General features: G+C 35.9%; 1 protein-coding gene and 1 non-coding gene across 2 annotated transcripts in view; one reads left to right on the top strand and one right to left on the bottom strand.

Annotated features, from left to right (window-relative positions):
- Nucleotides 1-2,178: 2,178 nt before the first annotated feature.
- trnam-cau (transfer RNA methionine (anticodon CAU)) lies at nucleotides 2,179-2,251 on the bottom strand. Its single transcript has one exon. It is a non-coding gene; the product is annotated as a tRNA-Met (tRNA).
- Nucleotides 2,252-4,089: 1,838 nt separating this feature from the next.
- The window catches only part of kmt2ba (lysine (K)-specific methyltransferase 2Ba), a 35,562-nt gene continuing 18,027 nt past the window's right edge, over nucleotides 4,090-21,624 (top strand). The window contains exons 1-10 of the mRNA XM_073821406.1: nucleotides 4,090-4,616; nucleotides 11,798-11,867; nucleotides 12,747-14,234; nucleotides 14,946-15,133; nucleotides 16,243-16,350; nucleotides 16,430-16,586; nucleotides 17,956-18,166; nucleotides 18,279-18,331; nucleotides 18,562-18,810; nucleotides 20,582-20,676. Of these exons, the coding sequence (XP_073677507.1) occupies nucleotides 4,326-4,616; nucleotides 11,798-11,867; nucleotides 12,747-14,234; nucleotides 14,946-15,133; nucleotides 16,243-16,350; nucleotides 16,430-16,586; nucleotides 17,956-18,166; nucleotides 18,279-18,331; nucleotides 18,562-18,810; nucleotides 20,582-20,676 (2,910 nt within the window). The 5' untranslated portion in view covers nucleotides 4,090-4,325. The remainder of the gene's footprint in view (nucleotides 4,617-11,797; nucleotides 11,868-12,746; nucleotides 14,235-14,945; nucleotides 15,134-16,242; nucleotides 16,351-16,429; nucleotides 16,587-17,955; nucleotides 18,167-18,278; nucleotides 18,332-18,561; nucleotides 18,811-20,581; nucleotides 20,677-21,624) is intronic.

Below are 21,624 nucleotides of genomic sequence, written 5' to 3'. Positions count from 1 at the left end.
AGCCTTTTATTGTTTTAATATTGATGATTTTGGCATACAGCTCATGAAAACCCAAAATTCCTATCTCAAAAAATTAGCATATCATGAAAAGATTCTCTAAACGAGCTATTAACCTAATCATCTGAATCAACTAATTAACTCTAAACACCTGCAAAAGATTCCTGAGGCTCTTAAAAACTCCCAGCCTGGTTCATTACTCAAAACCGCAATCATGGGTAAGACTGCCGACCTGACTGCTGTCCAGAAGGCCATCTTTGACACCCTCAAGCAAGAGGGTAAGACACAGAAAGAAATTTCTGAACGAATAGGCTGTTCCCAGAGTGCTGTATCAAGGCACCTCAGTGGGAAGTCTGTGGGAAGGAAAAAGTGTGGCGGAAAAGGCTGTACAACGAGAAGAGGTGACCGGACCCTGAGGAAGATTGTGGAGAAGGACCAATTCCAGACCTTGGGGGACCTGCGGAAGCAGTGGACTGAGTCTGGAGTAGAAACATCCAGAGCCACCGTGTACAGGCGCCAGGTCAAGCCACTTTTGAACCAGAAACAGCGGCAGAAGCGCCTGACCTGGGCTACAGAGAAGCAGCACTGGACTGTTGCTCAGTGGTCCAAAGTACTTTTTTCGGATGAAAGCAAATTTTGCATGTCATTCGAAAATCAAGGTGCCAGAGTCTGGAGGAAGACTGGGGAGAGGGAAATGCCAAAATGCCTGAAGTCCAGTGTCAAGTACCCACAGTCAGTGATGGTCTGGGGTGCCATGTCAGCTGCTGGTGTTGGTCCACTGTGTTTTATCAAGGGCAGGGTCAATGCAGCTAGCTAGCAGGAGATTTTGGAGCACTTCATGCTTCCATCTGCTGAAAAGCTTTATGGAGATGAAGATTTCATTTTTCAGCACGACCTGGCACCTACTCACAGAGCCAAAACCACTGGTAAATGGTTTACTGACCATGGTTTTACTGTGCTCAATTGGCCTGCCAACTCTCCTGACCCGAACCCCATAGAGAATCTGTGGGATAGACCCAACACTCTGGATGAGCTTAAGGCCGCTATCGAAGCATCCTGGGCCTCCATAACACCTCAGCAGTGCCACAGGCTGATTGCCTCCATGCCACGCCGCATTGAAGCAGTCATTTCTGCAAAAGGATTCCCGACCAAGTATTGAGTGCATAACTGAACATAATTATTTGAAGGTTGACTTTTTTTGTATTAAAAACACTTTTCTTTTATTGGTCGGATGAAATATGCTAATTTTTTGAGATAGGAATTTTGGGTTTTCATGAGCTGTAAGCCAAAATCATCAATATTAAAACAATAAAAGGCTTGAACTACTTCAGTTGTGTGTAATGAATCTAAAATATATGAAAGTCTAATGTTTATCAGTACATTACAGAAAATAATGAACTTTATCACAATATGCTAATTTTTTGAGAAGGACCTGTATATGAGGTTCCATTAACAATGTGAGACTGTTGTTTTTCGTTAAATGATTTAAATTTGTTGTTATCTTAACAACAGAACTATGAATTACCACCAGTATCAACACCCTGATTCCAGAGGTCACATGAGTATGTGTTTCTAAGACTGGCAATATTTTTCTTATAAAAGTGGTTTCTTTTTCATGAAGTCATGAAGCTGAGCAGATCAAATAAGAGACAAAGCAATTCTGTATGGTTTGTTAAGATAGGGCAGTATTTGGCCGAGATACAACTACTTGAAAATCTGAGGGTGCAAAAAAATCTAAATATTTAGAAAATCGTCCTTTAAACTTTTCCAAATGAAGTTCTTAGTAATGCATATTACTAATCGAAAATATATATTTTGATATATTTACGGTAGGAAATGTCCAAAATATCTTCATGGAACATGATCTTTACTTAATATCCTATTGATTTTTGGCATAAAAGAAAAAATTATCATTTTGCCCCATACAATGTATTTTTGGCTGTTTCTACAAATATACCCATGCTACTTCAGACTGGTTTTGTGGTTCAGGTTCACATGTAAAATTGGATACTTTTGGGACAGATTTAGAGTAAAAGTTTATATTCCCTGCTGTAGCTATAAATACAATATAGTGAATATATGACACACTTCAGATGTTTTCTTAACGAGTCCTGTGTCGCTGTCTTCTAATTAAGTACAGATACGCTTTGTAATTCCTTATTTGGAGTTAAAACATTGCCTTGCCCCGTGTGAGGCTCGAACTCACGACCTTCAGATTATGAGACTGACGCGCTGCCTACTGCGCCAACGAGGCTGTGACGCTGACTGGCTAAAAAACGGCTGTGAAAACAGACGTGGACCAATTAATTTTTCAAAATGTATTAATATTTCACTTCGCTGAAACGCGGTAAATGCCTGATTTGGATGACCTTGTATATGTTTTACAATAATTATTTTTTAAACTAGTGATTTGTAGTTGACGCACAAGATGCCAAATAACCGTGCAAGGTGCGGATAATTATGCTGTGGCGACCCCTAGCGGAAGCAGCCGAAACAGGGACATGTATTTTTTTGTTCATTCCTTTAATTTTACTCTACTGTTTAGCTGCTAGTGCAAATGACAAATATTTATTTAGACTTAATATTGTTCACACTCACATATAATAATATCATTCTAAAATCAAGAAAATTAAATGATTCTAGAGGTTATAATTGAATGATAACATGTCAGTAGTCAAAGAACTACAAAACAAACAATCATATTAAGCCTGCTTTATCATATACATTACTAGTCAAACGTTTTTGAACTTTTAAATGTTATTTTAAAGAAGTCTCTTCTGCTCACCAAGCCTGCATTTATTTGATCCAAAGTACAGCAAAAACAGTCCAATTTTGAAATATTTTACTATTTAAAATAACTGTTTTCTATCTGAATATATTAGATTAGATTAGATTAGATTCAATTTTATTGTCATTACACATGTACAAGTACAAGGCAACGAAATGCAGTTAGGTCTAACCAGGAGTGCAATAAGCAGCAAGTGCAGGACAAAGGTATAATTTATAGTGCACTTATAGGGAATATGTACAGGGAGAAACTATGAATAATATTTACAGATTAAGTACTGTGAGCATAATTTACAGATGATAATTAACTACAATTAGAATGTACAAATAGATTAACACAATATACATTTTGCTATTAACTATAATATAAATTGCAGGTAGATACGAACATAATATACAGGTTACTGTTTACTGAAGCTCAAATTGAATTGTTCAAATTGAATTTATTCCTGTGATTTCAAAGCTGAATTTTTAGCATCATTACTCCAGTCATGTGATTCTTCAGAAATCATTCTAATATACTGATTTTCTGCTCAAAAACATTTACTATTATTAGGCTATAATTATGTCGAAAATAACTGAGTATAATTTTTTCGGGTTTCTTTGATGTATAGAAAGTTCAGAAGAACAGCATTTATCTGAAATAGAAATCTTTTGTAACATTATGTAACATTGTAACATTAAATGTCTTTATCATCACTTTTAATAAATTTAAAGCATCCTTGCAAAATAAAAGTGTTCATTTCTAAAACTAACATATATATATATATATATATATATATATATATATATAGAGAGAGAGAGAGAGAGAGAGAGAGAGAGAGAGAGAGATCTTTGAATGTTTCTACTGATCAATAATAATAATAACAAGAGCAAATCAGCATATTACAATGATGTCTGAAGGATCATGTGACTGAAGTAATGATGCTAAAAATTCAGCTTTGAAATCACAGGAATAAATTAAATTTTAATATAATTTTTATAATATATTTAAATAGAAAACAGTTATTTTAATGAGTAAAAATATTTCAAAATTTGACTGTTTTTGCTGTACTTTGGATCAAATAAATGCAGGCTTGATGAGCAGAAATTACTTTTTAAAAAACAAATACAAATCTTACTGTTCAAAAACTTACATGTGTACATGTAAAAAACAAAAACAAATACTGTTATATATACACAAAAAACATTAGCACCAACTAGCAGCATATTTTGGTCAAATTGGGCCTCTGAATACATTGATGAGCTTCATATCTCCTTTATTATTAGCCATAAAAGGAATCAAATATGATACAAAATATAAAATATATTATGCAAACATCTAGATAACTATTATTTAATACGTCAGACTTTACAGGCATTAAACTGTTGGGTATGTATTATTTTTTAAGTATTTACAGAATGACGGCTCAATGGCACAAGGCCAACAGCAAGAAAACTCAATCTCCCATGATGCCTTGCGTTTCCTCCGCTATCTCGCGCCTTTCCATCTTGTTCCTCTCTAGAGCTCAGCGCCGTAGTTGTTGTTGTGGTATGTAATAATGGCGGCAGCAGGAGGCGGATTACCAGCCTCGGCTGTTGTAGCGACCGTAAACACCTCCGCCACCGTTCGCTGCCGTTTCCCAGGTCGGCCATGGACGTCTCGGAGCCTGCTGAAGACGGAGAAACGCTCTCATGTCGGTCGGGTGAGGGCTGAAGACAGAAAAGGGCCGAGGCCCGTCGACGTTACAACTACGCTGAGAGAGGATCCGTCACTGTCGCGCTTGCTCGGGCTGGCGGAGAAACACAGGCGCCAACGCGAGGCGGGATTCTGCTCGAGCGGGAGCGATGAGGTGAGTGAAATACAGTAACCTTACTAATTAATGCGCAGCAAGTGCATCACCAGCATGTCGCTGAGTTGCTGGTGTCAGTTCCTGCAGAGATGCAGCCACCTGATCATAGTTGCACGGTCGTGAGCTTTGCAGATTACAAAGATGGAGCATCTCTAAAGCATTTAAAGAGACGCCAGTCTTATCGTGGGCTTTTGCCGGGCTGTCGAGCTCTCATGGCGTGTGTTTAATTCGATGTTGCCGTGGCTACTAGGATTGTTTGCGGGTCAGTGACAGCGTGGTGTCCGCTGAATAGTTTTAAGCGAGTTTGAGTGAAGTTATCGTCTTTGGTTTGCTGACAGGTCTGTTTTTCGTAATAGAAAATATTGGTTGGATATCTAGTTCAAATGTTTGGGAGGCGTGGCGTACATCCGGAATATGATACAGTTATTGCTTATACATTCTGTCAGGAATCGCCTTTGTATGATTAAAACATGTCATGTTTCCAAAAAATCCTATGTACGTTTGTGCAACATCAGCTAGAAGTGTTTACACTAGTTCGTTACTTAATAGTATTCTTGTTAATCAGTTACGATGTGTTAGAAGTGTTGTTCAAGTTCATTTTAATTGTGTATAACTTTATTTTTTGAAGTGTGTCTGAGTGCTTCTGTCCACTTTTAAGTGGAGCATTTCACTTTCAGAACAAAAAATTAGAGATAATGTACTCACCCCCTTGTCATCCAAGATGTTCATGTCTTTCTTCAGTCGTAAGGAAATTATGTTTTTGAGTAAAACTATTCAGGATTTCTCTATATATAACTGACTTCTATGGTGCCCCCGAGATTGAATTTCCAAAATGCAGCTTCAAAGGGCTCTAAACGATGGCAGCCGAGGAAAGAAGGGTCTTATCTAGCAAAACAATGGGTCATTTTCTTAAAAAAAAAATTACCATTTATATACTTTTTAACCTCAAATGCTCATCTTGTCTAGCTCAGCATATAAGTTGTAAATGTTTTTAGAAAATAACCATCATTTTGCTAGATAAGACCCTTCTTCCTCAGCTGGGATTGTTTATAGCCATTTGAACCTGCATTTAAACTGCAATTTGGAGGTTCAAACTCGGGCACCATAGAAGTCCATTATATGATTCCTCAAAAAAACATAATTTCTTTACAACTGAAGAAAGACATGCACATCTTGGATGACAAGGGGGTGAGTACATTATCTGTTAATTTTTGTTCTGAAAGTGAACTACTCCTTTAATTCTCTTCATTAAGCGATTAAACCAGCAAAGCCTGACAAGAAATGGTAGTAAGAAATCTAAGAAAGTTAGCATATGTGTTTTGTATAATATTTAATACTTCAGGCTTTTATGGCTCATAGTAGAGGAGGAAAAACAAACTGAGCAAAATTAGAAATTTGGTGCAGATGTTATTTACATAGCAAAAAGTTAGATGGAATTCCGATAGCTTGGAATTTAAAGGGATAGTTCACCCAAAAATGAAAATTCTGTCATTAAGTAATCACTCTTGTGTCGTTCCAAACCTGTAAGACCTCCTTTCATCTTCGGAACACAAATTAAGATCATATTTATTGAAATATGAGAGCTTTCTGACCCTGCATAGACGGCAACAGAATGCTGTGTCGTGGTACTCTCGTGAACGCACTGACACGAAAGAGAAGGAATTGTTGTTGGAATTGTTGTTGAACGAAGGTCTTACTGGTTTGGAACGACATGAGAGTGAGTAATTAATGACAGAATTTTCATTTTTTGGGTAAACTATCCCTTTAAATTAACTTGATTTTCATAACAGTATAACTTGACAATCTCAGTATAATATATCTTAGTTAGGTGATATTCAAATGCTTATAGTTTTATGATCAAAGCTGTGTAGTTTTAATTGTAGGAGACCAAACATACACTGCAATACAGTGATAGTTTAGAGATGTACAAATGAACATTGTTTAAAAGGCAGCCTGATTTATCATATTTAATGCTTATGTCTTAACGGATTTTTTCTGAAAAATGGTCTGTGGATAGTAAAGTAAAAGTTGCTTCAGTCCAGTAAATGTTAATCTTGACATATTACTGACAGTGTATACAAATACACCATGAACTAAAGCTGGATTTGTAGTTATACTTGAAAAACTGTTTAATTAGTAAAAATGTATGAAATACCAATTAGGAGGCTGAATGCCTACTAATGTAGAAGATTGAGTACAGATTATGTTCTTTTTTGGTAATGGGCACCATCCATGCTAGATCTTTCTATATTAGAGGGTACATTTTCAGAAATTCCCTTAGCTAATACAGTGAAACTAATGCACTAAAAGCTAGAATGCAGTCTGATTCAAAGCTGAAGCAGCACAAAGCTCATGTTGATATTTGACATCACCCCTTAAAGACTGATGCAATCCGAATCTGTGGTTTGAAATTCTGAGCTGTCTGCAATCAGAGGACTATCCAGCATCATCCTTTCATGAAAGGACAGATGCACTTTATAGGGATATGAAAAACTGAACTTGATTTCGGAAGTCTGAATGCTTTTGACACATGGACAGTTGCATGTAAGTCACATTAAATGGTTTATAGCAGGAGATGCTGACATGCATTGATTTTACTCAGAGTGGACATTTATTTTTATTTTAGGTGTCTGAAAAAGGCTGATGGATCAGATTTTGGAAAAATTCTGCTCTTTCCAGTATTGCTGAGTTTACTGATGTTCTGAAGCTGTTACTACTAGAGATCGACTGATATGGGTTTTTCCCATATCCGATATATCGGTCGACCTCTAGTTACTACTTATGTGAAGTTGATGCTCTGTTGCAATCTTTCGTAAAATTAAACTATACATTTTAAAATTGTTGGCCTTGCGATTTGCTCAGTGTCCTTGTTTTCAATTTTTAAAAGCAGCATTGATAAGGAATCAGTTTCCTCCTTCTTTTGAGTTAAGAGTTCATTGTATTCTGATAAAACTGTAAGTTTCAAAACTCAAAACCTACTTCTCAGTGGTAACAAGAGCATTTATTGGTCATATGGACTATTGACATCTTTTGAATAAGTTTGAAAAGTTTTACGACAACAATGCCTTTTGCCTTTATTAGTGTTGCACCTACTGCTCTGCACATTTCTGAAAAGTCCTAGCATAAGACATGAGCATGTGGTTGTATCACTTTGTAAGGGCACATACTGAGTTAAAGGATTAGTTCATTTACATTTAGACAATTAGTAGACGCTTGTATCCAAACTAGGGGTGGGACGATACAGGTAACTCACGATTCAATTCTGTGGCGATATGTGGCCTACGATAATGATAATATCACGATTCGCAATATCTACGGTATTCAATATATTGGAAGAAATTTCATCAACGATATATCACGATATATGTGACTGAAAAAGAAAAAAATACCCATAATAAGGAAATCTTATGCATTTATTAATGCCAACATTGTGCAAAGAAATATGCATTTGCATAACTCACTGCCTCCTGGTCTTAAATGTAAACACGGTACAGCTAGACAGATAAAAGTGCATGAACATTAAAAAACAAGGTAACACTTTACAATAAGGTTCTTTACTTAACATTAGTTAACCACATTAGTTAACATGAACTTATAATGAACTGCACTTATACAGCATTTATTAATCTTTGTTAATTTCAATATTTACTAATACATTATTAAAATCTTGTTAACGTTAGTTAATGCAATGTGAACTAACATGAACTAACAATGAACAACTGTATTTTCGTTAACTAACGATAATGAACATTAGTAAATACAGTAACAAATGTATTGCTCATGGTTATTTCATGTTAGTTAGTGCATTAACTTATGTTTAATGAATGAACTTTATTGTAAAATGTTACCAAAAACAACATGAACATTAACATGTGTAAACCATAATACTGAAAGGTCAGTAGTAAGTTACTTTAAAGTGCTTTTCATTATATTCCGCCATTCTTCTCGCTTCTCTTTTTTCTGTGCTTCTCTGTTGTTAGTTAACTTGTGTTCTCCACTGGCCGCTGCTTCCGCCACTTTACCCCTATTTACTTGAACAGCGCCCCCCGCAAACAGAATGGTAGATATTGGGTAGTGACAGTGACACTGACGACAGGTAAATTAATCATTTTGTGTTGTAATTAGGGATGCTCATATTGACCGTTTAACCGTTAACCGACAGTAAGAATTTTAACCGATTATTACTATCAGTTAAACGGTTTAAAAGGGTTTTTTTCTATTTTTTTTTTTTTTTACGTTTGCTGCATGGTGAAAGAAATAATGCTATTTGTAAGTTATCTGTTTACTCACGCGCGTGTCGACACGTGCAGTGTGGCTGTACAGACATATTTCGCTTCACCTTTACTTAGTTAACAGATGTAGTATATGCAACTCAGTGGCAAGTGGCGTTATTGGGTTATCAGAGAGTGAATCCGTGAGTGAATGTATTCAAATTCTGAATGAATTATAGTCTAGAAAGTGCGCAATAGGCGCTGCCGTTACAATCACTGGAAAGCTATCACTCATCCTAGAGTAGTTCATCGCAATCTCATAAAGTTATTAAAAAGTAATAAAATAACCTTTACACTGCACAATTAATCTCTTATTTATATAATGCCAACACTTTCTTTGTTTTAATAAAAGAGTTCGCGAAAGTTTAGAAATCAGCAAAACTGAAACCGGCACTTTGGTTGGTGAGTGGATTGTAACATAGCCTCCTCTGATTGGCCACAGCGATAATCAAATCAACATACATGTCTGTGATTTGCTATTGCTGAACGCTGTAAAACACGCGCACACGCATATGACAGTGGATGGAAGTCCCGAACCGCAAATTGAAAGGGTTTTTGTGATGGTGTTTTTTTCGCGGATCTAAGAGTTAACAGGCAGCGGTCCTGCCTATCCGTACAGCATGAGGACATGTTAAAAACTAGGCACACTGAGGTATTGGCTGGCCTGCTATATTTTTATGTCCGACGAGAAGAATAAGACCGGTACAGTTCTTCAAAGCGCATAAAAGGATTTAGTGTGTTTTAGTTTTGTCATCTTAATTAGGTAGTTATTTAATTTATACATATTTAGTGTAGGCCTATTTATATTATTCTTTTTTTTTTTCATTCAGATTTTCTCTGTTCTCAGAACCGCTGCTGATGCGTGATAATTTAAGTATATGTCAATACAGTTTTTGTTGTTGCTCTGTATGCTGCTGTTTGCACGTTAAAATAAAACATTTGCTTGTATTTTTAATGTATCATCACAGATACTCGTGCATTCTATTTTTATTTTAAACTAATTTATTATTCTAATTTTATCAGTTAACGGTTAATGTTCGGATAACGAGCAGCGGTTGTCGGTCAGGAAAATTAACCGAAATGAGCATCCCTAGTTGTAATAAAATATCGTTATTGGCCATTAGTGTATCGATTATTTATTGCGACAGAGAGCACAACAATATATTGCAATATCGATTTTTTTTCCCACCCCTAATCCAAACTGACTTATATTGTTGTATTTTGTAAGCAATCAAAAACAACAAAAGAGCAATAACATGCAAGTACTATGGCAAGTCTCATTTAGCCTAATGCAGTACACATATTAAGTTCACTTCCAGAATGAAGATTTCCTGATAATTTACTCACCTCCATGTCATCCAAAGTGTTCATGTCTTTCAGTCACAAAGAAATTAGGTTTTAAGGAAATTAAGGAAAACATCCCAGGATTTTTCCTCCATATCTTCAATAGGAGCCAACAGGTTGAACATCCAAATTGCAAGTTTCAATGCAGCTTCAGTTCAAAAGGCTCCCAGCCAAGGAAGAAGGGTCTTGTCTAGCAAAATCTGTCATTTTCTTTAAAAAAAAAAATCCATACTTTTTTCTTTTCTTTTTTTAACCACAAATGCTCATCTTGCACTAGCTCTGTGATGTGCATGTGGGTCTTCATATAATACTGCAAGAAGGCCTATGCACTTTCAAATGACAAACTTTTAAATCTTAAGAATATTTAGATCATGGAAATTAAGTATCAAAATGTTAGATACCTTAAATGACTTGAATAGGAATTAACATTTCCTAACAAAAAAGTGCAAAGTAACAAGTAGCACTACTTAGCAGTCAGATGCCCGTATGCACAAGGCCATATCTGCAGATGAAACTTTTTGTAGAAGTATTTTTTAAATTTGAACTAGCACCTCATGACTACACCACATTATGTACAAGAAGCTGCAAAAGACACATGCGCTAGTGTAATGCAAAAAATTTGGTGACATTTAATTTTTATGTAAATATAGTGGGCAATATATTGCATCACCAAAAATTATGGAGGCCATGTACATATATTGTGCGATAAGTCAATATAATCGGTACGCCTACATCAGGTATGTGTTATTTCGTAATGCGTGATGTTGAGCTAGTGCAAGACTAGCATTTGTGGTTAAGTATATACATTTTTATTTTTCTTAAATGACCGATTGTTGCTCTAGCTTTATAGCTTTATTCCTCGTCTGGGATCGTGTATAGCCCTTTGAAACTACATTAAAAAAAACCTTCAACCCGTTGGCCACCATTGAAGTCCCCTATATGGGGGAAAAAAACTGGAATGCTGTCAAAAACCTTAATTTCTAAGTATCTTGGATGACATAGGAGTAAATTATCAGGAAATTTAATTCTGGAAGTAAACTTTTCCTTTAACACTGGTTAAATACAAATAAAATTGTCTTTTGCAAAAAAAAAAAAATGCAAAAGAGTTTCATGGCCTCATGGAGTTTCATTAGCACCCTAAATTATCATAGGTCAGTATAATAGCTGTATATCACAGCTGTCATTAAATCTACAGTTCACAAATGACTGTATCATTTCAGATGTATTTAAATGGAAGATTTTAATAGTTAACGCTCACACCCATGCTCACACCTATAAGCCAAGTGAGAAAAATAAGTGCTTGTGCTGTGCACAGAACTTCTAATGTAATGCATTGTCTTATATTTTAATTTAGTACAGTGATGTGCACTGTACTCTTCTGTAACAGCATTTCTCACTAAGTTACTTAGAGATGAAGCAGGGATTCTGTGTTACCTGTTTTGTTTTATGTGAAGCCTGAACTATAATATTCAAGTTCTCATGGTACCTGTTGTCTTTGGTGAATATTTGTTCTGAATAATATCAGTTTTGTGGTGTTATATTTTATCCGTCTTTCTTTCGCAGGAGGGAGACTTCACAGGCTTTAAAGTGGGTGGTCAAAGTCAATGGTCCTCACGTTCTGGACAAAGCTCCACAAGTGAGTGTTTCAGCTTTTTCCATGTCCAAGCATTTTGAAAACTGTAACAGTAATTTGGGCTTAGATATTCCCTGTGTTAGTTTTTATATTAAACAGTCTTTCAAGCCAAAACACCATTTAAGATATTTTTTGATGAAATTCAAGAGCTTTCAGTTATTCACTGGTATTTGTGGGTTAAATCATTTCTTGGTATTTGATGCTTAGCTATATAATTATGCATACATTTATGCATATTTGTACATTAAGATGTTTATCTTTAATAAAGGAATGCATTTAAAAAACACTATTAAATATGATCTTTAGCAGATGTTAAAGAGAAAACTCGTCATTTATTGTTGATCTGTTTTAATTTAATTTTTTGCAGTTTTATTTAAAGTATAATTGATTAAAAAAATAAATCTACAATAAAATTAGTGCTGGGCAATGATTAATCGCACCCAACATAAAAGTTTTTGTGTACATGATATGTGTATTTATGTGTATATGTCTTTATATAAACATAATAAATACGCACAATATATATACAACAAAAACTTATTTTGGATGCGATTAATCACAATTAATCGTTGTCTAGCACTAAATAAAATACTTTCAACACAGAGAAGGGTAAAATTTTAATTGAAATATTTTAATATCAAAGTAATTGTTTTTATCATAATTCACTAAAAGTAAAAGTGATATCAATGCATCCCTAATTAAGAATAATTAATTCAGTAAATACCAACTTGTATCCCTGTGCTGACCTTTGATGTTTTTGGTTAAAGGGATAGCCCTGATTGATTACATGCTTGACACTCTCCTACCTGTATTTCTAAGCTTATTTTGCATATTAAAATATTATGTTTATTAATATTTGTTTTATTTATCTCTTTTATAAAGGCAGTCCCCATAAACTGGCATCCACACAGGTGAAGCCACCTTTGGCACAAGATCTAAAATCATCACTATTGGAAAAACCTGATATGAAAGGCAAAAGATTTTCCAGAACTGACCAAAAATCTGTAAGGCCCAAAATGGTTATTAAAATGGCAGCCAAAAAGGTGACCAAAAAAGGAGCGGAACAGACACAAAGGCCATCTGTGGATAAAGATGGACAATTGAAACACGGCAGCTCAAGTAAGAGAAATGGCAGGGTACTCAAAAACCAGAAAGAGGGAACATGTGTCTCGTCAAAGACAGAAAATGATGAAAATGTCGATGGGGCTTTTGAAGAGGAGAAGATCACTGGAAGGTCAAAGAAGCACGGTACTGGTGCAGTAGATAGACGGACGAAGCAGGGCAAATTAGTGTGGACTTTAACACTGGTTAAAGGTAAAGAGCGAGCCTCCAGAGTTAGAGACACTCAAAATAAAAGAGCTTCAACAGAACATGCTAAGACCCACAGGAACAAGACAGAGGAATTGGCTGTTAGTGATCAAGCAGGTGCTGTATCTACAAAACCAATGGCCAAACAGAGACGGGGCAGAAGGACAGTAGTAAAAGAGGAGCCTCTTGAATCTCCTGATGCTAGTGTGTCTTTTAGCGACAGTTTGTTAAGTTCTTCCCAAAAGAAGCCTTTTGTAAGGCGACGAAGAAGCTTACTGCAAAAGGAGGTGTGCCACAAAGTACCTAAAAGACAAGGACAGGCCTCTAGCATTCCAAGAAAGAGAAAGCGACTTTCTCTAGAGACAGACTCTACCAATGTGCTGCAACCAGTGGAAGGACAGGAACAGATGCTTGGACAGATTGAGAAACCCAAGTCTGGAGGCCGAGCTGAACAGCCTAAACACTCCACCAGACCAGTTATTAGTGCTCGATCTTCTCGAGTCATCAAGATCCCGAAGAGGTTCATGGATGATGAGCGCATGTCTGCGCTCCCAGAACGAGGGTCCCCGAAGAAACCAGCTCTTATTGAGATCTCCATGGATCTCGACAAACCGAATATCGACCTCCAAACCTTTGATTCCGCAAGTAAGCTGAGGACTGCACAAGAACCTCTGATCCTAAACAACGATGAAAAAGGTGTTTCGGAAAAGGTGCAATCTCAAGGCGTCAAACCCGTGAGTTCCTCAAGGCCGTCTGGTGGTCCTCGAGGGAGGGGTAGGAGACCCGGCCAAACAGCGGATCATTATAAGATATACTGGAAGTTGAAGAAGCTCACAGCATGCCTAACAAAACGTAGGATGGAGCGGATTGCCAGTGCAAGCTCCAAGCTAACAGAAGTCGGTGCTGAGGGAGGGACCCTTGATGTGGAAGAAAAAAAGTCTGACCTCAAATTGGAGGACCTGTATTCTCCAGGAGTGGTGCCAAAAGTAGCCATACATGTTGGGGACGATTCAGATCAGACACCACTTGCATCTTTGGCGGAAGGCCCTGCTAATGAGAACGGTAGGGTTTTTACTGTTTACTGTCAGACCTTACAAGGAATGCAGCTCAAAGTGCTTTACAGATAAAAAATTACAATAAACACCAAGTACTTTATACATAAGTAAAAATATCATAATTGACTGGTTTTGTGTTTTCAACACAGACTGGTGTGTATTTGACAGTTTAAGTGCAGTAAGACATGAAAAAGCACTTGGATTAATACTCCCGTGCAGTGCGACAGCCACTTTCTGTGTGCGTGCTTCGAAAGTGTGCTCTTAGAAATCCCTATATCAGAAGTTTAAACTAATATGGTGTAAAACACATGTTTTCAGTGCGATAGACATGATTATCAAAACCAAACATATGTTTTTAGCAGAGAATCTCAGGTATGAGGTGTAAAGGCACAGTCCTATTCTGGAAAAGGGGGCAGGGAGCAGCAATTCATTTGTATTGAAAGAGACATGCACAAAATCAGCGTGTTTCTGCTTCCACTCAAAATAGGCATCTTCAAAATTGTAAATGATCTGTGGGGTATTTTGAGCTGAAACTTCACATTCTGGGGACAGCTGAGACTTATATTTCACATTGTTAAAAAAGGGCATAACGGATCTCTTTAAAGATGAAATCTACTTTATAATCTTAATAAAAACCCCAAAACAAAGTGTTTTTCAAGTGTTTTGGTCTGTTCTTTTTTCCTCCTCCTCCTAATGCTGAGGTAATTTATTCCTTCAGTAGAGACTACCAACCTTGAAGGCACCACTGAGATGACTGCACAAAATACCCAGATGATGGTAGAGCAAAGTGGAAACACCCAGAGAATGAGTATTTCTGGTGCCAATAAGCGGATGTTCCACCTGCTGAAGAGAGCCAGAGTCCAACTGATTAAAATTGACCAGCAAAAACAGCTCAAATCAGCTCAGGTCAGAATACAAACAGTGCTTTTTTGCATTTGTAGTCACTATGAATCGACAAGTTCTGACAACATTCATAAACTCAGTTTTTATTTTTAAAGACATGTTCAAGGTTTTTTTTTTTTTATTGAAAACAGTTGAACTTTTTCCATCACCCTGTTTTCATGTGAATTTTGAAGTATTGCATCAAAAATGCGTGATGGGAAAAGCCCCCCCAAAAAAATCTTATTTTGATTTGTTCATTAAGTCTTATTTGATTTTTTTTTTCTTTGACTTGTTGGATGGAAATGGTGCTTTATTCGCAAATGTTTTATGCAATAATTCACTTATGCACTTGAAATTCGCAACTTTGGATGGAAACATATCTATTTATTTTACAAAAGATTTCTCTTTCAGATAAAAGCTGTTCTTTTGAACTTTCTTTTTATCAAATAATCCTGAAGAAAATGTATCACAGTATACACAACAATATTAAGTAGCAGAACTGTTTTAACACTGATGATAATGAAATTTTAACTGTGCACCAGATCAACATATTAACATAATTTCTAAACGATCATGTGACACTGAGGAATGGAGTAAGTATGCTGAAAATTAAGCCATTGAATTGTCATCATAGGAAAAAAAAATACATTTTAAAATATATTCTAAATATTTTTACTGTAACTTTACTGTAAAAAGTCATCTAAAAAATATTTTTGATCAAATTGATGCAGCCTTGTTGAGCCTAAGAGACTGCTTTCCAAAAAAAAAAAAAAAATTCTGTGAATATATGAAAATATGAATATGTGAAGAATTGTGGGTAATTGCTCACCTTCATGTCATTGTAAACCCATAAGACCTTCATGCATCTTTGGAACACAAATTAAGATATTTTTGATAATCTTTACTCACCCTCATGTCGTTTCAAACCTCTAAAGATTTCATTAAAATATCTTAATTTGTGTTCCAAAGATGTGTTACAACTACATGAAGGCGAGTAGTTAATGTCAATTTTCATTTTTGGGTGAACTATCCCTTTAATTAGATTTGGATAAACACATATGAGTCTTTTAGATCTTGGTGAATGCCACAGTACTCTGTATAATTATGCTCATGATGGGGTTTATGCTCTGCAGCTTCTCTCTGGCTCAATGAGAGTAAGAGATGGATCAGCAGCAGTCATGCAGAGAGGCAGAAAGCGGGGGAAGAGAGTAGTCCCAGCTAACCCAGAGGGCGCTCCACAGGTATGCTTCAATACAAAATACTGCTCTGCAGCTTTTTTGCTGGATTGTGAGTTACCGTTATGCCCTTTTAACTCCATAGGAGCAATTGATCGGCGGTCCACGTATAAAGCATGTGTGTCGAGCAGCAGCAGTGGCACTGGGACAACCACGCGCCATGATTCCCGACGACATTCCAAGGCTCAGCGCCCTTCCTCTGCACGAAAGAGAGGGGATCACTGCTTCGCCTGCCGAAGAGGGTACACACCTCTACTTTCCTCATTCTGTCCGCATCCATTATAAGTGACAGTTGCTCATGGAGACATCTGGGCTCTTTTGACCTGGAAATTGTATATTTTGTTCATGTTAGTTACAGTGTATTTGTAATATGTGACCCTGAACCACAAAACCAGTCATAAGTAGCAAGGGTATATTTGTAGCAATAGCCAGCAATGCATTGTATAAATTAAAATTATCAATTTTTCTTTTATGCCAAAAATCATTAGGATATTAAGTAAAGTGTTCATGTTCCATAAAGATAATTTGTCAATTTCCTACCGTAAATATATCAAAACCTAATTTTTGATTAGTAATATGCATTGCGAAGAACTTTTAAGGCGATTTTCTCAATATTTTTAATTTTTTGCATAATCCAATACCAGATTTTCAAATAGTTGTATTTAAGCCAAATGTGTCCTATCCTAACAAACCATACAACAATGGAAAGCTTATTTATTCAGCTTTCAGACGATGTATAAATCTCATTTTCAAAAAATTGACCCTTATGACTGGTTTTGTGGACCATTGTCACATATGTGTTTACCAAGTAATTTGTTTACGATGTGCTTGGAAACATAAAATGTATGATTTATATATTTAAAAATATATTTAATGATAAATATAACAAATGCAAATTTTGTAAATACAGATATTCTATTATAAATATTTATAGTATTCTAGAAAAATATTATAAAATCTAAAAAATTTATTTAATATACAATTCCTAAAAATATCTGTCTTTTTGGACCACTTTACATTATTGCATTATTATTGTTGCCCACCTGCATAGTATGTTTAGTATTAATATTATTAGTAATTTAATTTAATATAGCTGAATGCAATAATAATGTAATTCTGCATTAAACCTTTAACTTTAACTTGATATTTTGTGTGCAGAAATGTTAGATATGCTAGTATGTAATGGCCAAAAGTTTTGTAATTACGTAAATGTGAAAATAAAATTATCCTTGAGCGTGTTGCATTCATAATGCACAACATATGCAAACTGCATTGTGGACTGTGTTTAAAACACCACCTAATGCACTACATAATGCACTACTGCACAAAAACATAAAAATAGAAACACAAAAATCCACATTTTAAGATATTTCTTTTTTACTTAATTGAAAAATTAATTGCTATTTAAAGTGCACAGTTATTGGACAATCATTGTCTGTAAGAATTGCAAAATGCAAACTTGTGGTTTTGAATCTAGGTAATGTCTCAGAAGGCAGTCCTTTATTTCTTCCTAAACCAAACCTTGACATGCCCAAAATACCCTTATTCTTATGTTAGATGCTTTCTTTTGCCTCTGTCTCCCTCTTTTCAACCTGCCCCATCTGGCTCAAGATGTTGCATCTCACTCAGAACCTGAGAGCGAAGAATCCGTTGAGCCGAAGCAGACAATTAGACGCAGGTACGAAAGCACAGCTTTTGGCTATCGGCTAAAGCGCTGCATGCGCTGCAAGGGCTGTAATCGGCTGGAGGACTGCGGGAGGTGCGTGTTCTGTCTGGACAAGCCCAAATTTGGAGGACCCAACAAGAAACGGCAGAGCTGTGTGTAAGTGACCGAGTAGCCAATGGAGTAAATCTTTCACAGCGTTTAAAGGGGTGTTTTCCTTTTTTAAAACTGTTTTAAGTATTTGATCCTATTTGTGGATTTTTTTTAACAGCCTAAAGAAGTGTGTGCTGATTGAGCGGAACAAAATGAAACGATTTAACAAAGGTACTCTACTTGCCTATTTAAAATTTATTATTTCATTATTAACCTGTCAGTTATTTGCTACTTGGGAATGCAAAATTTCAGTAAAAATATACTTATAAAGTAATTAAAATGTATGTGATTTTCAAATAGTACAGTTAAAAATATTATTTCCCAACAACATAAAAAGTGCTTGCCTTTTAGTTACATGTGCAGATTTGATCATTTTATTTGACCACCTCTCTTTGACGCAGTCCAGATGAAGCGGCGCCGGCCATCAGCGACCGCTGTCATGAACAGCAGCGAAGAAGAAAACGAGGAGGAAGGGGGAGATGATGGAGGAGGACAGGCCCAGTTCAGCCCCACTAGGAGGCAGCCCAGACGACAGGTCACTCCTCAGTCTTACAGAAAGCTGCTGGGGTACGACGACTCTGACACCGAGACACAGAGTGTGAGCTCTGAGAAGACAAAGCCCAGTGGGACCCAAAAGACTCCGTCCAGTGGTATGAATTTTATGTCACTTTAAATTATATACAGTTGAAGTCAAAAGTTTACACACACCTTGAAGAATCTGTCAAATAAGAGGAACCAACCAAAATAAGAGGAATCATACAAAAAGCATGTTATTTTTTGATTTAGTGCTGACCTGAATAAGATATTTCCACAAAAAACCCTTCAGGTCTCACAAATTCTTGGGTTTTTCAGCATTTTTGTGAACCCTTTCCAACAATGACTGTATGATTTTGGGATCCATATTTTCACGCTGAGGACAGTTGTGGATCATTCAGGTAACAACAAAGTATTAAAGGTCCCATATTGTCAAAATCGAAATTTTTTCATGATAACTGAGGTCTAGGGGCTATGTAACTACCATATGAGTTTCAAAACAGTCAATCCACAGTAAACTGCACACAGCCTGCTTAAAGTAGCTGTTCATTTTCACGAGCTGCTGTGACTTCCGTAATGATGTGACGTCCGATCTACTTAGTCACCGCCCCGAGTGCCAACCACCGTCCCACCCTCCTTTTGTCAAACCCAGACAATATCGTGTCCATAACATTGCTAAGAAACAACAACACGAAAACAAGCCGAGAAAACCCTGTTCAGTCTGTTCATGTCGAAACTACATCATTGCACAGGCTTCAGAACAACATGAATATAAGAGACCACTGGCACGTCAACTTCAGCCTCTTTCACACAGCCATTGCGGTAAATACACGGATAATGTGTCCCATAATTTGTTCCGGAGTGGTTTAATTTGGTTCATTCACAGTTGTTTTCCGGAATCTATGCATGCTTTACACACAACCCATAAAGACATGTGACGTTTGGATGTGAGATGTAATGCGACGTGTACGTTTCACTAAACTGAAACTAACCTGAACAAACTGTGCTTCAGCGCTGATAGTGCGGAGCTGGCTCTGTCTGATCTCTGCTTCATTCCACTTTGCACGTATTTTTTCGTCGTGAAGAGTCGCATGATAACGTGCATCATCACTACAACACTGCCTTTATGGTTCTGGCTTTTGTTCACACAGCGCTCGTTCCCGTAATTTTCCAGAATCAGCGCGCATTGTGAAAGGGGCTTTACTAAAGCAACAGTTGTGTAGCTTACTGCATTCGGTGTTTGAAAAAGAAAAAACATTAATGATCATTCTGAAATATCCTGTTGAGTATCAGCAGACTAGGCTCTCTCTATGGCTCTGGGCTCGGCTAAAGCATACATAACCGTAGTTATCTGTGGTTGGCCTGGCTGTGCGTCACTCAGAAAACAACAGGCCAATCAGAAGAGAGTCTCATGAATATTAATTAGATGGGCCAAAATCGACCTGTTTTTGACAGAGCTCCTAAAAAAGGAGCTGTAAAAATATATTGAGATGGATTTTGGCACTTATACCGCAAATATATATTCTTAAGGACATCAACAACTAAAATAAACCTCCAGAAATGTGTACAATATGGGACCTTTAAGAATCAAGTGTATGTAAACTATTGAATAGGGTCATTTTTATAAATTCAACTATTTTTTCCTATTGTGGACTATAAACATATTTTATGTGAAATATCTTATTCAGGTCAGTACTAAATTTAAAATAACATGCATTTTGTGTGATCCCTATTATTTTGCTAAAATAATTAACATTTTGCAGATTCTGCAAAACTTTTGACTTCAACTGTATTCACGGGACAGCTCCTTGTTTGTCTGTAGAGTTGACTTGATCATGTAGAACCAGTGTCTTTGATACCAAACCAATGCTTTGAACTTCTTTCCAGAAGTGGCTACTGCTGTAACTGCTCCTGAAGATGCAACAAAGCAGAAACGGCAAGGCCTTTACAGAGCATTTTGGGCCCAACGCAGAAATGAAAAGGTATGGTAATTTATCTTGATTTTGATGATTTCAAAATCATCAATGTCTGACAATTAATCAACCTAGAAGATATATTTTGGTCAAGGAATGCATGAGTTTGGGGTAAAATAAGTCTAATTCTAATCATTTTTTTAAAGCTCCAGGTTGGCTGTGGTTTATTTGTAGGGCTGCAAAATTGGTCAAATGTTGTTATAATCAGCAGAGAATATAAGTGGTGCACATGTGCTACCAAAATAAAAAATGTGCTGTGTAAATAGGTTTAGACCGTTCATTTGTGTATTGACATGGTTGACAGATGTTAATCACTCTGCAGTGATTAAAAACAGATTTTAGGTTTGAAAATTATGAAAATTCTTATATATTTTTTTAATTCAGAAGAAAGAAAAGTAATGAAGAAAATGTAAATATTATCATTTTATTTTTAATTGTGTATTTATTTCTAAAAGTGTATTTTTATATTTTTATTTAATACTTTTTATTTTAAAATATAATAGTATTATCACACAATTATTTTTCTTATTATTTTATTTTTTTTAAATCCTGGTAAATAAAGTGCAATAATGTTATTACTACTATTATTGATTTATTTTTATAGGTATCATTTTTGCTTTATAATGTGTTCAATGTGAGCAAACCAAATTTCCAGGTGCTCTCATGAGAACCTTACTGAAAAACGTATGTGCACTCTTGGTTATAATATAATAAAAAGTATAATATAAAAATAAATAATTTACTATTTTACTATTTTAAATCTGTATTTTATGTTATATTGTAATTCAGAATTTCACTGTAAAATAAATACTTCACATTAGTGTCTATTTTTTACGGTACTTGACAGTATTGTAGCTCATTTTTAAATGTTAAAACAATCTAGGTTTTACTATTGCACATCTATTTTTTTATTTTTTTTATTTTTATGTTTTTTATTTTCAAAAATTGGTTTAATCA

The sequence above is a fragment of the Garra rufa genome, chromosome 17, assembly GCF_049309525.1.
Source record: "Garra rufa chromosome 17, GarRuf1.0, whole genome shotgun sequence".
In the NCBI taxonomy this organism is placed as follows: domain Eukaryota; kingdom Metazoa; phylum Chordata; class Actinopteri; order Cypriniformes; family Cyprinidae; genus Garra; species Garra rufa.
This window is presented reverse-complemented; position numbering and strand designations above follow the sequence as displayed.